The sequence below is a fragment of the Diadema antillarum genome, unplaced genomic scaffold (assembly GCF_040938485.1).
Source record: "Diadema antillarum isolate AM-2024a unplaced genomic scaffold, OU_Dant_1.0 scf00000060, whole genome shotgun sequence".
In the NCBI taxonomy this organism is placed as follows: domain Eukaryota; kingdom Metazoa; phylum Echinodermata; class Echinoidea; order Diadematoida; family Diadematidae; genus Diadema; species Diadema antillarum.
In genome coordinates, this window is record NW_027270949.1 from 4,001,378 (window position 1) to 4,019,276 (window position 17,899).

At 37.4% G+C, this 17,899-nt stretch overlaps 1 protein-coding gene across 1 annotated transcript; it reads right to left on the reverse strand.

The window, feature by feature from the left end:
* Positions 1-3,157: 3,157 nt before the first annotated feature.
* On the reverse strand, positions 3,158-17,244 carry LOC139716053 (matrilysin-like). Its single transcript, XM_071627605.1, has 8 exons — positions 17,229-17,244; positions 16,179-16,267; positions 13,746-13,872; positions 6,962-7,149; positions 5,779-5,986; positions 4,916-5,074; positions 3,913-4,020; positions 3,158-3,174 (listed from the first exon to the last, which is right to left on the reverse strand). Exons 1-8 carry the CDS (start codon positions 17,242-17,244, stop codon positions 3,158-3,160), a joined length of 912 nt encoding a protein of 303 aa, XP_071483706.1.
* Between the last annotated feature and the right edge of the window lie 655 nt (positions 17,245-17,899).

Below are 17,899 nucleotides of genomic sequence, written 5' to 3' on the forward strand. Positions count from 1 at the left end.
GGATATACTAGTAGTTCGGTAAAAACATCTTATCCAAGGACGTAAGCACTGGCAGATGGGCTGGTATCGACCTCTCGACCTCCGATTGTGAGTCGGTAGTCTCATCCATAATGCCTTAGCGCCCTCACTCCTAAATTACTGTGACTGTTCAGAAGATCTTGGAATGCACCTTACTATCAAAAAGACTTGCATGCTTCAGTACTACAGTAGAATCTAAGTACATGTATGACGAGATCCTTGGGACCAAGACATTTTGTTCTGTATATCAGATATTTTGTTATATCAGTAGTCAATATACAATACAAAACAAAGGAAATAAATTCATTGGGACCGGAGGAATTCGTTGGATCTATTTATATGTATTTTGTTATATCTATCTTTATCGAGTTTCAATAGCAATATGATTTTTAGCTATGTTTCATTGCATGGCAACGCAGTTTGTATGTGGGTGTGTGAGATGGTAGGTCACACCGTCCTAAAAATTATTGGGTGCCTTCCCCATCCTCCACCATCTCCCCGCTCCCCCCCCCCCCTTCCTTTATCCGCATCCCTACAGTGTCATATTCGCGTTTTTTTATTTTCAGGATAGGCAAAATTTACCGTTGACAGGGAGATACCTGCAGGCTTCTATACTCCTTTATGCTCCCGTTACAAAGAAACACACACACACTCATCAACTGCTCATACACACATTCACGTTCACGTTCATAAACACACAAATGTATTAATTAACTGGAAATCGATGTTTGCAGTTGTCATACTGATGAATTTGATATTGTGTTTTCCTCCTCTTCCACCTCCTCCTTATCCATTTTATCATCATCACAATGGATCATGTATGACGAGTAATTATAGTTTTTAAAAAGCTCCTCGAGAGTATGTTTCTCATTAACGAATACTACTTTCATTTCGGGAGAAGCAAATCTTATATATATATATATATATATATATATATATATATATATAGTTAGTCCCCTATAGTTGTATGAATGATAGGTATATATATATGAAGACCTGAATATAAGAACGACCCAAGTCCAATCTTTTGGCCAAATTCAGTTTGACATTTGAAATTGTAGCTTATGCATGGACTCATCTTGTGTATAAATGATAAATCCTAATTACCCCCGGAAGTGCCTGAAATGAATGAGTTAAATCTTATATTAATGTAAGAATGAAGGACTTGGGTCATTCTTACATTCATATACTAGCGCCCTCTCTCATCCTTCTCTCATCTCTATAGCAGAATATCATGTATATGAATCAAAGAACGACCCAAGTCCACCACACAAAATGGCCTCTCCACAATTAATGTAAATGTTAATTGTCATAATAATATATGTTCTAATTTGTATATACAATGTTGCCTTCCCATCACAGTTAAATAGAATATTATTGGACAAATAAAAAAGATATGAAGTTTTTCTTAGTTTACTCGAAATGGTCTTCCATGGACTTGGGTCGTTCTTATATTCATATACTCAATATATATATATATATATATATATATACTCCTAGATGGGTCATTTGGAAGACATTTCCATTTGTTTTATATGCAAAGTTTAAAATACATGTTCAATGGCAATTTACGCAATGGAGACACGAAAATTGTCTCCTTAATGACCAGTTGTCTCCCTAATGAAGACACTTCCCCCCAATATGTCTCCCTAAGGTGCCAACTAGGGATATATATATATATATATATATATATATAGATATATATATATATATATATATATAAATATATATATATATGTAATTATATATATATATATATAATTATATATATATATGATTATATATATATAAATATATATATATATATATATATATATATATATATTCACACATGATGTATGCCACATACATACATACGTACATGTTATCATTATAGAGATAGTTATATTTCGATTTCAATGCGCCGTGGTAGCGAGAGTTGCTTGCGTTCTCATCGCTCAAGTGTTTTAATTGTTGAGATAGGATGCACTGCAACAAGGGCCTATGGTTATCACGAAAGAAATGATCATTACAGTTTAGGGGCTCAGTGGTTAGACCGTAGTCCATGGTTAGACCAATACTTTCACATTCGCACCAGTGTGAAGATTGCGGTCTTAAAACACAAGCGAAGAGTCAAATAACTTGTACGAAGACATTTAGGTTGAGAAGTTGTCCATTCCGTCAGAGTGGTCGCTTTCTTATTGATTCTGGAGACAGAAAGTCGTAACCACTTTGCTTTGAATGCTAGACCATCACTGTTAATTTCGATCACGGAAAAGGTATATTTTTTTTACTCATATAACAGGCTTAGTGCCGGGAGTATGATAATACTTTCCATGCACCAGACATGCCAGATGCATTCAACGAAGAGTAAATCTAAAATTTATCAATGTCAAACCACCATCAAGTGACATCTTTTGCTGCAAGATGTAATTACAGATTGAAGTGCTTATAAGTTCATGATATTGCCATAAAGTCAAATGGAAATATACGATATACATGTATATATATATGATTACATCAACATACTGTATGTTCCAATTATAGACATGAGTTGCTTGTTTAACCTAGTGCTCTCTAAGGACCGCTCTCGCTATCCTTCTGACAATCACAGAGTTTATTCGAGATTTCCACATTTCGAGATTACCATTCTGCCTATACTCTAGAATGTTTTCCATGACATGCCTGCAAGAGACGCACTTACTAGCTCTGAACATAATCTAACCTAACCTAACTGAACGCGTCCGGGAGAATTGCGTTAAAACGTTCAACTTGCTTCATGTGTAGACCTTGTTTCGTCAAGTCGTGTGATGGCTTGATTTCGCGTGCAGGTCATTTGTTCTCTCTCTCTTTTAGCGGTTCGGACAGATGATTTCACGACAAAACTTGCACAGTTTTGATAGCTTTCATCTATGGTTTAGTGTGAAAGGAGGATACATGAAGAGGAATGCATGTATATCTATTTGTTAGCGATTTTCTTCTTCGAAGAAAATAAAAAGCGATTAAAAGGGATTTTGATGGAGAACAAATGAAATGTTGACCTTCCTATTCAATTTAGTTCATAAAAATTTTGATCCATGGCTTCTGCTTTCTACGTGCCAGTCGATTAAGTATATATATATATATAAGATCACGATGATTTGGCTGCATCTGTTGACCATTAGCCCATGATTGGCCCTGGAGATCCAAATATAGTCTTATGGAGTAATATAAATTTAAGAATGCGTGGCTAGTGCTACACAAGTCAATCACACTCCATAGTGTCATTTTGCTCGTTTCACCAGTCCACGAATTGTGATAGTGTTGAACGTACACTTCAATAGAATTGTAAAAATAATACGAGAAATAAGCAGGCAGTCACCAACGACTCCACGTGGTTCCATGTATATCCTCTACAGCCAGATATCACGTCGTCATCTAAATGTTCATTCCATGGCGGGTATGTTGCATCAAACAATGAATCATCTGCCTGAATTTGCTGAAGAAGCTCTGCAGCGGTATTCATGAGAAAGGATGTTGACTCCAAATTTGATGGTTGTGATAACGGTGATGATACTGGTAGCGAAGTTGACGATGATAAACGTGACGATAAATGCGTCGATTTGGATGATGATGTTGATGATGATGACGATGATGATGATGGTGGTGATGACTGTGCTAACGGTGAAACCAGATCCCGTGTTGTGCCATCGACGACAAACATTGTCTCAGAACGTACGAAGGAGGTCGGGCTAGAGTTATCATGATCCTCAAGAGCTGATGTTGTGGACACACTTCCAAGAAAAGACAATAGCTCTTCGGAGGCTGATGGTGATATGCCAGATGACTCTGTTTCTTCCAACTCAGTTGTTGCTGCACTTCGACGGCTAGTTGTGGATGAATCGAGCGTGGTAGTAAAACTTGTTGCAAGTGTACTTGTCACATCCGTTGTTACTGGTTCCTGTGACGTGGAATTACTTCTGTCTGTGTCGACCTTTGGGCAGCGATATCTTGCCTCTCCGTCGCCTCTGATGTCAGGCGTTCCTTGAAAGACAAAGTTTACATGACGTCAGATTAATGAAATAACATATCTCTTGTTTTATCCAAAACAAAAGCAGTGCCAGAGCATCTCGGAGATAGCAAGCACGTTAAACGTGATCATTGTAACAACACTACAAGGACCTGTGCAGTTGATGTACGCTATAGATTCGCAACACCTGATGACTAACATAATAATTATGTATCGTGTATGTGTATCATAAGTCAGCTTTACATCCAAGTAAAGCTTTCGAGGATGCTTTGAACCATTCTTCGTTAATTCTTGAGTCAGGCATTGAAGAACACATAATGAAACACGTATGTCTCACACTGAGACACAGACTGAAACACATTATTCACACTGAGTGAGTTCACTTGAACTACAGTCTAATGAAAGGGGATGAAGCACGTAAGAAACAACGAGGACGATGAATTGAAAATTCATCTGAAGAATATAAGAACATTATAATGTAGCCCGATTAAATGTCCGTTTTACGTTTATGGGGGTATAAGAACCATTTATACTGAATTGCTTTGGTTTTAGCAGACATTGCATGCGAATTACCAAAGCATGGTAATATTGTTTTACATGATATTAACCAAATTTCTACTATACCGACTCGCCTTATTATGTTCTTTGATACATATACTCTTCTGACATATCTTTGGGTTACATCGATTTACATTGATGGGATAGTTATTTTCAATTTCAATCCCATTTGAACAGGGGACAGTACTAAAAACTTTTGCAAAGGAAGGATTTCTTCTTCTCCTTCTTCTTCTTCTTCTTCTTCTTCTTCTTCTTCTTTTGAAAGAGTTACGTCCAAGGTAAATTGCTTACAAGAAATGGAGGGGGATAGATCAAGGCACGCCCGAAGCCTTGCGTCAAATATTGTCTTACCATACATAAGCTGTATGCCATTGATGTCGTCATTAGCCAGTCTCACAACAGGACGATATGTGTAGAAAGGAAACATTATAGCGTCCTCTTCGCCAGAGTGCAACAAACCCAGGACATGTCCAATTTCATGCACAGCAACGTTCAGGTAGTTTATCCCGCCTGAAGAAAAATCATATTGAATAACATTCATAATGGACAAACAAAAAAATAATAATAACTAGACTGTCTATAGCATCTGCAATATCCGTTTTGTTTGTATATTCATCGTATGTAATATTATGTGTGGATATGTACTCTTGTATAATAGATATATGGATGTCTTTATTCAATTTGTCTATTCGACGCTTCACAGATTTTTCACTTCACTTTATTTTTTTTCTCTCCATTTGCTTTCAGTGCGCCTTGATTCATTAGTCTGTTTAGTCGTTCATATGAATTGATTATATATATATATATATATATATATTATTCAATTTGTCTATTCGACGCTTCACAGATTTTTCACTTCACTTTATTTTTTTTCTCTATATTTGCTTTCAGTGCGCCTTGATTCATTAGTCTGTTTAGTCGTTCATATGAATTGATTATATATATATATATATATATATATATATATATACAGTTACTTATTTTACACCATGGCACATAAGGAGTTACGTATGACTCTGAAGTAACTAGATTCTTTGGCTTTGTGTGTGTGTGTGTGTAATGTGCGTTGTTCTCCGTTTCTGGTGTGATCTAACGCTGTCGCGTTTATTAAATACGGCACTGACGCATTTAACAGGTCAACACGCAGCTTAACATGGCTCCAAAGATGATGACAAACTCTTGTAGGTGATGGGAAATCAGATTATTCGTCTCACCTTCGTCGGTTCTCATCGACCAGTTCTCGTCGGAATCGAAGTGGACTTCGCCCCATGTCGGCAGAAAGGCGTGTCCCAGGGTGCCTCCCGGACCGTCGAACGCGATGCCATCGCCGTGCTCACCCCGCACGTGTCGTATGTTGATGTCGACGTCGACGTCCGGGTCGTCCTCTTCGCACAAAATGAGAGGCGTTACTTCCATCCACATCTGTCGAAAGTATCATAAGAAAGTGTACTTTCAATAATAAATATCGAATGATTACAATTATGATTTCGCAAAGTGATCATTTTTGTGATAGTAACGTGATGTGCTTTATAATTATGAATGTGAACATCATGTCCAATATTTGTTATGGGTGACCGTTGTTATGCTTCTGGACAAGAGCTTTATGTATGGGCTAATGATGGTTAACAGTGGATAATGAGCCACGAAGTCAAAGACAAAACATGATTCCTGTATTATGTTACGGATGTGTTAGGCCAACCATAGCATAGAATGCTATATTCTGAAATGCTCTTCAATCAGTGTACACTGCTAGATGTAAATTGTGCCATTCCATCCACTGTAAGTTATAATAACGGGGATAACAGACTACACAAACACTCACTAACGAACATCATCTAGAAAGCACCTTCCCACGGGTGAAGATCGGACATAACAAATTAATCATGTCACTATAGAGGCATCGCAACGATGTCGACAATGAAGACAATAAGGGGAAGATAAGGAAGACGGATTAATGTGATCAAACCAGTATGGGCAAACTTGGCACAGGAAAACAATAAACCATTCCTCGTAATAAAGTTCGCGTGTAATAACATTTCTTAAACTCTTGTAATCCAGATATCAATACACAGATATTCAAGTTGCCCACTCATGTTATTTGGGATCGAGTTATTTCTCAAGATTTCTTTTTTTAATACAGCAAATTCCGAAAATTTGGAATGGTTTATTTGTAAAAGTATAGATACAGTTATTTTGTTAAGGATGCATATGTTTTTACAAACGAACATAACTTGCCACAACTCAGCATAATACGTGCACACGTATTCGCACACGCAAATGGGTAGCTCGACCCGATAAAACTGACAGCCCAATTAGTGATTAACATGAAAACATACAGACGTCATGTTCTCGCATGCACTTTCTGAGACACAAAAATAAAATTTCGTTTACTCATACCTGCATGGCTTCTCGTATCGTCTGTCGAATATCACGGTGATCTATCGACATACTATCGTGGTATTCAACGATACGATAGGTCAAATTGTGATCGTACCATCGTGACCAGGCGAGCGAGTACGAGACGATGTCGGGAAGTCCGCATCGCGATGATCGCATCAGCGAAACCGTACGGTTGTCCAGTGAACCTGGAGTTAAAATTGCCATAAGAAACTGATAAACACTTGCATAATTTTCACCTTGTAAAACCCATTCTATGACTTAAACTTTACAAGCCCTGTCTGCATGTCTTCTACATTTTTTTAACTGCCGTTTACAGTAATAACTCCTCTGTTCTCAAGTTATTTCTGGGATAAGTGTAAGTCCTTCATGCATAATGTTTTGACCACTGTTAGACATTATTATAAAGAAAAGAAAAGCGATATGTTGAAGTAGCAGGTCAGAATATTTACCGGTACACACAGAGAAATTAGGGTTCTATTAGGGTTCTTATTTTCACCCTACGAGCAAATCTAACTACGTGGCACCTTATAGGGTTCGGGATGGATGTAGGGGTGCAAATCCGAACCCTAAAGGGAGCCAAGTCTTAAGGGTTCGAATTTGGAACCATTCCATAGTCTTTCCCGAAAGCTGACATGTGGGTGTTGAATGGTGTTTGCTTAAAATGCCACACTATTTTTGGATATTATCGTATATTTTTATTTGAAAATATAACTACACGTTGTTAAAGATTAACAGTGTCATCAGTAATACTGTACTAAAAAAATTACTACTTGAATTAAACATTTGTTTTTTCTTCTCGCACCGGGATCAAGAATATCATTTCAATGACGTTATCATAGAGAGAAAGCAAACGAGTACAAGTACACGTATTTTATGCGTGCACGCGTGGACCGTTGAGCACTTGGTCAATGGCAAAGCTAAAATTGCATGCGCACGCCACGCCGTAGGTCGCGCGGTATACGTACGTGCATACTACTGAAGTTCCTCGTTTGGAACGGACAGACGACCGTGAGGTTGGGGTGATGAATTAATCTTTTTGATGAGCCAAACGTTGTGAGTAGATAATTGTACTGTAATTCCGTTGAAAATATTTCACAGTAATCGATGATGATATGTGTGAATTATGCTCATAGAATGCTGAGTGGTGAAAACTGATGCGAAAGAGTTGTATCGAGGTACATGTGTACTAACATGTCAGAAGTGCGATCATACCTACAGTAAAGCATAGCGAATAAGTCAATGAAAGTGCACGGTAATACGGAAAGCCTCAACCAAGGTACTAACTACGACCAACAGCCCCAAACGCATAGCGTAATTACGCTATGCGCATGGGGCTGCTGGACGCAGTTACCAAGGTATGTACGTAAATAGGTGACCGGATATAGTCGCATCATTTTCGTTAATGGGAATTATTACGTTTGAGCCGAGTTGAGGCTCAGTTGGATATTGGTTTCTGTGAAGTTGACAGAAAGAACGATGTATGCATGTATGGTGTGCCTAATGAAGAAAAATAGTGTTCCTGGTTCATTTAGGAGAATTTAAGACTTGTATGAAGATTGAAGTCAGAAAATTTAGGTTGGCCTTAAGTCCTTGTTGTCTATCAATGAAACTAGAATGTGTGTTATAAATTAGCAGTGCCATAGTCACAGAGCATAAGCAATGATACACGATATGTGAATTTAGATAATATCCACTGGAGCAGTTGCATGTGCTAGACATGACATAAAATAAGTCACACAAACAAGGTATGTAATGTAAACGGTAAATCACTTCAGAAGTACAACCACTTGATCCCATACTTTAGCAGGTAGATACATGTAGGCCTATTCCAATATTGATTGTATGTTGAACTTTGTTTTATTCAATTACAGGTTGAACCTTGCTGATCCATGCTGATGCATGGTGTTAGCTTGGTCTCATACTGGGCCAAAGGGACCTGTGTTTGATTGATTATTTATCATCGAGTTCACTATGCATCAAGTTCAATAATGGTCTTCAGGATGAGTGATGCAGGTCAACCTCGAGAGACTGGTGAGCCATATAGGATGCCAGAGCTGGAGATGGAAGATGTTCAGGATGTCAATCCTGGTTCCTCGTTGAGTCAGTGTGGAAGCCATGCCAGTTCTTCTGAGAGTGATGGCCTGAAGTGCATACTATTTGGCAGCTGAAGCAGCTGCTATAGAAACGCATCAAAAACTAGAGCTCGAGGAGTTTCGACTTATGCAGCGTAAGATGAGATTAGCTATGAGACCAAGCTGCAGGTTGCTGAAGCAGAGGAGCAGATATACCTTGACTACGAGAACAAGAAGTTGGGAGTCGGCTTTCCTGTGAAAGCAGAGGATGAAACCTTGCTGTATCCAACTGAATGCGCCAACCAACCAGTACACACGAGTACACCGATTTCCCTGACTAGAGAAGTAGCAAAAAAGTTATTTTCAATTTTTTTTTTTACTTTTAGCAGATATAGTCCAAAAGCCAATAAGATCATCAGCATCATGTAGTATCCCTGAACCAGGTTTGATGAAAGCCCATCAATTTTTCCGTAGATACATCCGTACAGACCGGGAGACAGACAGGCAACCAGAAAACATATGCCTCCGGCACCATTCAGGGCGGAGGCATAATAATGAGACTCCTATAATATGTCATGTATGTTTAAACCATATATAATTTGAGACGGGTCACATTGAATCTCCCCCCTCCCCCCCCCCCCCCCCCCCCCCATTAGAATTGCTAAACACCACGGCTCTAGAAACATCTTTCCATTTTAATCCAGAAAGTAATCAACTCCCTGTTTTTAGCCGAGGGTGAGCATGAAGCCACTCCATGAAATGAAGATTAGCATTTTTTCTTTTGCAAAATGTATGTGAAAATGTTTAATTTCATAGATAATGATAACTATTCATTCTGTCTTTTAAACTGTTGTCAGGTTATTCCCTTTCTTAGAATGCAGTGGCCTTGAATATTTACAAGAATACTCTAAAGAAATATATAATAGAAAAATACAAGAGAACGAACTTAAGAGAACTTGACTTCTATTCACTTTTATCTTCTTCTTTTTTTTGGGGGGGAGGGTGGATTATGGATGAAAATATGAATCTGCTAATGGATATAAAATACTCAAAGTATGCTTTCCATTATATTTCATACTACATGGGGTTAGTTTGTATTGTTCATATTTTAGATATTTCTTCACCATCGATAGCCTCAGTGCTTCAACAACACCTGCACACTTTGAATTGATTGTTTAAGTAGAGAACAAACAAAAAATAAGTCGCCTGATGTTTTTTGTAGTAGACAGCCACACAATGTATGTCAATTTTGGGCAATCTCTGGCAATGCAATGTCATAAGTGGAGTAGCTTTGTGACACTTGACAAAAGCATGATTTTCTCACAAACCCTTTATGTATAATATAAGGATTGAAAAATAGAGTTTGTTCCAAAACCTGAGAAAACTCAACATATCATATCTACTTTTTTTGCATATAAAAGAACACTGGACTTCACTCTTTAAGAAGGCAGAAACTATTATCATTGCCCTTACGTCAGTGACTTGTCGAGGAAATGTGCATGTTTTTCCTAAGAGAAAAGAAATGTGAAATTCTCTTTAGGTTTTCCTTGAATTGTTCTACGCATGCGACTGCACAAATGATTTAAAGATTGTTAACTTTTGAATTGAATGTCCGCTTTTCAATTTTTTTACTGATGTGTTCTAATCGTATAAGCCAGTTCGGGGTACCAGTTTGAGCATGTGCGAAAAAAAGGTTATTTGTACCGAGAGACAGGTTTTTTTAATTTCACTGAGATAAGCATCTGTAATGCTAGGATTATTCATGGAATCCTTATAAATGGTGCCTGCCAGTACATCCACTTGACAGCAAGCCTGGTATTTGGCAATGTTAACACACAAAAAAAGTTTGTTAACATATTCAAAACAGCACTTGATAAAATAGATGATTCCCTAAGTGTTGACTGACGAACCATACTGGTCACTTCATCTACACTGGTTAGGTTCATTCTTTCTTTGAATATGAGTTCCATAAATGGCTATGGTGGGCAAGCTGCTGCATTATGTCACTTTGAGTTGAGTGAAGTGCCTAACCAACTGAGAAAAATTAAAGGTCATTTGTACCTTTGTGCACATGAGCTATCTCCGGACTGGCTTATTGCAGCGCATTCACTCAATCCACATGTAGGTCTATATGAAGGTGGACTTGCCCTCTAACTCTGATTATAATTTTAAGCTTTCTTTAAGTAGGTTGTATAAAGTGCTGATATATTTGTGTAAGGTTTGGTGAAAATTAAGTGTTAAAATGATTGGAAGAGTTGTGAGACTGTATACATCAACACTTGAGGTATTTCTCATGCATGATCATAAATCTGTAAAATATTAATGGTAATAGTAATAATGATAATAATGATAATAATAATAATAATAGTAATAATAATATATTTTGCTCCTGATCATTATGCTTGTGATGGTGCCAATACCAATACCTGCTTTATGAATGTGAAAAATCGACTGCTCTTTACAATATTTTGAATGTTGGGGCTAAACTGCATACATTGTGTAATTATATTTATGGTCTACTGAGTACAATGTGCTTCTTGTTTCCATCGCTTGAAAAAAAACCCACAATGTATCAAAAAATTTGTTTTTAAACTTGTCTCACAAGACATATTCCTTCCTCTTTATGTCCAGTTTGTAATACCACTGATTGGTTAACCTTATTTTCCCTTTCTGAGTTAACATTTTCTTTGGAATTGTTAATGTTAATTTGATGCAATGAAAAGTGTTTTCAGATGTGCTATTCTGCCCAAGATTTATAGCTGGGACATATCTTTAGCTGTGTGCATAAAAAAGTAACCAAATTTAGATGTGCATTCTTCATTTTTTTATTCTTTTTTCACCTTTCTTATCATTGGTGTAATTATATATGAAAAACAAAATGTGAAGTATACTTATTGTATAATGGGGCACATTTGCAAGCTCTCAAGCTTGGAATTGGATGGAATATGTCAGTACAAGTAGTGAGTTTCAAATATATATGACAGAACTTTGCCATACCCTTCATTGTTTTGGCAATAACTTGTGTACCAGAAATCAGAGTTGACATATCGCTGTTAATGTCTAAGAGCGTCATAAAGGTGCTTTTGATTACCGTAAGATGTACCGGTAAATTAAAGGTGCATATCTATGATCCATTCTAGAAGTAGAAGGACAATGTGAAAGATATTTGTCACATAGTTTACTATTACTCTGCGCAAGCTTCAGGGATTTTTTTGAATAAAAAGAATTAGTGCTTTTTGTCAATGTGGTAACTTCCTTTAAAAGAAGAAAAGGTAATCATGTGATGGAAAGAACGAATATTATTTTTCTTATTCAATGCACTGACCAAATTTCATACATTTTTGATTTACATTGCCCTTTTTATGACAAAATATGCATCTCGTATTAGAATTTGTAGAAATACAATGTATATTTCATGTTCAATTTAAAGTAAACCATGAAAAAGAAAATCGCTGTTAACTTGTCCCTCTTCCATGAGACATATATTAAAATGTTAATAATCTATATGTAAGTATGCACTGTATTCATCATGTTTATGTTCTATTTGTTGTTGAATTGAAGTCTCTGACTTCAGTTTTCGAAAGATTGTGGATTTAATTGACTGAGAAACTGTGTGTAAATCTACTGTATGCATGCTATTTTGCTTCATGTCTGGAGTGTTACCTTAGTTAATTGTGAAGTCAGTTAAGGCATCCAGTAGACCTTAGGTAATTGTTTGTGAAGTTAGTGAAGGCATCCAGAATATAATTATTTTGGTTTTAACAAAAAGGTTATAATTTTCACCATATGGGGTGCAGAAAGGTAACCCTATATAGAGACGTGTGCAAATTGTATTGCATCCTATATTGCGGTGACTTTATCACCCCATAGGGTGCAAAATTACAACAATAACAATATGAACCATAATGGGTGCAGGTATGAGGTGCAGAAGAGGAACCCTGTATAGAGGTCTATATTTGCACCTTTTTGGGTGTTGAATATAGGGTGCTAAATAAGAACCCCCCAAAATAGAACCCTAAATGGAGCCGCTGGTGTTACAACGATATGAACCAGAAAGGGTGCAAATTTGCACCTGAATTTTTGTTCACCCTATGGGGTGCAGAAAGGGAACCCAATGGAGGGGTGCAAATATGCACCCCAAAAAATAGAACCCTAAATGGAGCCGCTGGTGTTACAACGATATGAACCCTATTGGGTGCAGAAAGGGAACCCAATGGAGGGGTGCAAATATGCACCATATATGGTGTTAAATATAGGGTGCTAAATAAGCACCCCCAAAAATAGAACCCTAAATGGAGCCGCTGGTGTTACAACGATATGCACCCTCTAGGGTGCAAATTAGAACCGTAATTTCTCTGTGTGTAGAATAAGGTGGTACTTCGCAAAGCTCACCTTATCCCAGAAATAACAGAATATAATGTATAACTGACCTGACTGCACCGCTAACTGACACTCTTTGTTGAAAATGAAAATAGCTGATCAGAAATGAAATGACATGACGTGAAATGGAAAACCAACAGAGCTAGTATACCATTCACAATCCAAATTCTGAAAGGGCATCTATATTGTTTGATAATTATCCTTTAATGAACGAGTTGTAGTTTGATATCGAAATTCTTATTTCTATTTTGATTTTTCTAGATTAAAGTATAAGAAACACAGTGAATATTTCACCCATACATGTCTATATGAGAGGAACAGATACTTACCCGACTGAGGTAGATGAAAGAATTCCTGAAACTTGACAATGGCTTCAGTGAGGTTGGTGTTTATCTCGTCTGGATTCATATGCGCTGCCATAGGAATTGGAAGAAAGCCGAAATCACTCAGGAATTTCTAAAAACAAAGGGGAAGGAAAAAATCAAAGAAGGATTGGAGATTTAATACTTTATCAGTAATGTGTGCTAAACAAGGTTGACACCTATGATTTCGTTGAGTCCTTGTTAAGAAGAGTGTCGCTGAAAGAGTCATTAGCACATCGTTTAAAAACAAAAATAAATTGGACCTAAAGGCGCTAAAGTAGCTGATTACATGTGGAAAAGTTCAAATCCACGTCATGTTGAAAACCCTTTGGCGAATTGGGTATTGATGCATGAGTGCAATCTACCAAATAGAGAGGCACAGTATTCATTAACGCTTAACATTGAGCAAGAAGACACGGAATGTTTCAAATGATGTTTTCGAGAAGCAGACATTATAGTCACCCATGATACTCACATCATATCTGACGTCTGCTCCTCCCTCTTGGATAATTATGTTAGCAGAAAAATGGGGGGGGGGGGGGTGTCAAATATTGTTTTGTTGGCATTCTTTTAAAGCAACTAGTCCAACTGTGACCCTCCAAAAGCATCATTAATGCTAACTTAATACAGTGCACTATTTCGTACAGCGGTTACGATTCATGCTTTAATAATACGTTTCCGAAAAGGGATTCTTCAGAAAAAATGATAATAATAATAATGATGATAATAGTAATAATAAAAATTATAATAATTATGATAATGATAATAAGATAATAATAATAACAATAATAATAATAATAATAATAATAATAATAATGTGTGACGGTCGGTGGAAGACTTGTGAAGCGGTGATATCACATTTCATATTGTTTTCCGATGTAATTACGACCAGTATCACTGTTTTGTGAAAACGTGGACCTGTAATTCCCTTGTCCCATGCCTGATTCCATTGAAAGTTGTACTTTTTCTATTCGAAGTTCGATTTTCTTGAACAGACTCAAAAATAGAGTGAGCATCCAACTTTTAGCCCATACATCTGGCAAGCCTGATGCATTCTGCCGTAAACACAAAGGGAAGACAGGGAAAAGCAATTATTACCTCTGATTGAATCGAGTTCCCACACGGGGGAAGCGATCTAAAAACCTTTTAAAGTTATAGCAAAGTGTTTGTTTGGGTGTGTACGTCTGTGTGAGTGTGTGTGTGTGTGTGTGTGTGTGTGTGTGCGTGTGTGTGTAAATTGATAATTGTAAATTGATAATTGTTCATGAAAATGTAATTTTTGTTATGTCATTATGTACAGCAATAGCAAATTTGCTATTATGATCACAAATGTATATTTTCGTCATTTCAATTGTAGCAAATGAAAATTGTTATTTTTTTCTATTACTTTGAATGGAACAGAATAAACATCGTTGAAAAACAAAAAAGTGTGTGTATGTGTGTATGTGTGTGCGCATGTGTGTGTATGCGTGTGTGTGCGTGTGTGTGTGTTTTGTGCATTGTTGTGAGCTAAGCTGGAGCTGCAGAGAGCGGATAGACGAGCACCGTCACCATTTTACCGAAAAAAAAACAGCAGGTTTTTTTTTTTTTGCCACAGAAAGAAAAAACAAACACAAACACATTATTGTAGAATGGCCTGCGTATATAAAGCACAACTCTTTTAAGTACAGTGTTGCCTTCAGTAAAAAGGGAAAAGTGGACAGATAGAATGGTAGATGTTTTATGAAATGAACCTACAATAAGATGTTTATACAATTCTGAACTGCTACATGCTTTCGCGTAACAGGTGAAAGTCAGAGGAGGTATTTCCATGATAATCACATAATCCCACGCAGTGACAACAACCTTCACTAAACTTTCTTTCTAGACATGAACAGCAACAACAACAACAACAAAAATAGGTTGCATCCATTGCATGTGTATCAACCTCGTGTTACGTTTACTTCCATTAATTGTAACTTAGTACATGTACTATTCAACACATAAAATCTATAGCACATGTTCCCTCAAGGAATATTTCAGAAGCAACACATACGTATACACCTGCAGAAAAATCCATTCGCAACACGTCATTGTCGTATATGCAGGGCATTTGTAGCGGGAAATGACAGTTGCTAGTTTATTGTGTTATTATTAGTTTGTATTGTGTTAAATCATGTCCTTAGAGCAAACCAAGAGGGCAATAATGTTTATGTGATGTAATGAAACGATGTTCTCTTCTATTTTGTTCGTGTGGGCGAGACCAATATGAGTATTGTGTATAAATATCTAATTTCTAAAATCCCAAAACTATTTTCATCTTTGAATAAGCATTTTTCATTAAGCTCTTTCGGATTTTGGTTCGGAATTGAGCTACCCATCTGATAAAGATAGTGTAAAATACGTTTAAATTGCCCTTACCTCAGCCTCCGCGGAGTCGATCGAATTAGTGGCGGCACTGTTTTCAGCAGGTTCGACAGTCGGTTCTTCACTATATCCCGGTTGGATGGCTGGTGTGGGCCGCGCAGTCACAGCAGCAATACATAGAAAACTCAGGCAGCAAGACAATAGGATGAAATTCATCTCAGGAAGTTCACCAAGTGATATTGATACACCAAACAGAACTAAATACGTATCTTCGAGCTTACAAATCTGTTCATTCAATCCGTGAAGTAAACGATATTAGCTATCACTATGAAGCGCAGCGAAAGTTCACAAAGGTGCTGGTGACTTTTGGCGTTCAGTATAGCCTACTTGAGGTATGATGATTACTGTTGTTGGTTTTCAAGCAGTGGTTAACATTAATATTTGAATCGCTGCAAGCGAACTATCGTGCATCAGAAAACAATTCAAAATCGAATTATCAGAAATATAGATGCAGCATAATAAAATGTTAAGCCGGGGTACGCAGAGCAGACGGAGGTCCCTGTGCAGCAGTGCAGGTATAGGCCTATATCCCCGAGTTAGCGATACTCTCGAACTTGTCTGAATAAGCGTGATGCGGTAAAATGAACATAATACACTTAACCTGGGAAAATAGTGTCTCTTATGTTGTCGAAATATTTACTCGTTGTCATGGTGGCATTTTATTGAACTCATCTCAATATACCTTCCCCACTCCCCCCCCCCCCCTTGACATAACATCATGAAGATTTACCGTGATTGGATGAAGCATCCTTTTCTATGAATAGTCATTTCGAACCTCTAAACGGTTCAAGTGACACTGTAATCACTTTACAACGTAAAATTGAGAGGTCTATTAGAAGTTCATTGCCTCGATCCTACATTTTTTGTAATCCGATTATAGGCAACTCTCAGATTTTCAGAATGAGGAGGAGGAGGAGGAGGAGGGAGAAGAAAAGGCTTTTATCTCGTTTTAATCCGTCTTTTGTTGGTTGGATCTATAAGAAACGCCAAACTGTAGCTCAGGTGAGGGTGGCGAGGTAGTATCCGGTTTGCGGATTAACTCACCTCGGGCATCGGTCATTGCGAGTAACAAAGGCCGTAGGCCTATAATCATCGATTATTCCTCCGTTCAACAGCTACAGGTAGCTTTGCTTACAGGTTTTGTCATAATAGCGCAGGTTGGGAATAATCGTAACTCCGCGGGCTCGCATCATTGGATAAGAGGTGATACTGAATGATCTAGATATTGTGATTACCTTTATAGATTGTCATCAACGGTGTATCACATTTTGAGTAAATCAGACTACAGTGACCAGCTGCAGTATACATGCGGGGATGCACGAGCTCCAACGCGCTAATATAGGTTGTATAGGCTACTGCACAGCTCACAAACACTGAAAAAGAAAGATGGAACATACACAAAGATAGAATTGACAAGAATGACTTTAGACAAACTTGAAAAATACTTAAAGGACAAGTCCACCTTCTTATACAATCATGTAGATTGAGCGAATGCATCAATATTAGTAGAACTTATCGATGAAAGTTTGGGGAAAATTGGACGATCTGTTCAGATGTTATGAATCTTTGAAATATCTGCACAGTCACTGCTAGATGAGAAACTACTATAGTGTATGATGTCATATACGTAACAATATAAGGAAAATTTAAAGAGAATTTCACAAAATTTCACTTTTTGGAAAAAAAACAATTTCTTGACTTGTCACTGACGTATA

Coding starts and splice junctions, on each gene's coding strand:
- LOC139716053 (XM_071627605.1), bottom strand. Junction 5,987..6,961: donor CGATACGAGAAGCCATGCAG/GTATGAGTAAAC, acceptor TACTTTCGACAG/ATGTGGATGGAAGTAACGCC. Junction 4,021..4,915: donor TGGCATACAGCTTATGTATG/GTAAGACAATAT, acceptor TTGTCTTTCAAG/GAACGCCTGACATCAGAGGC.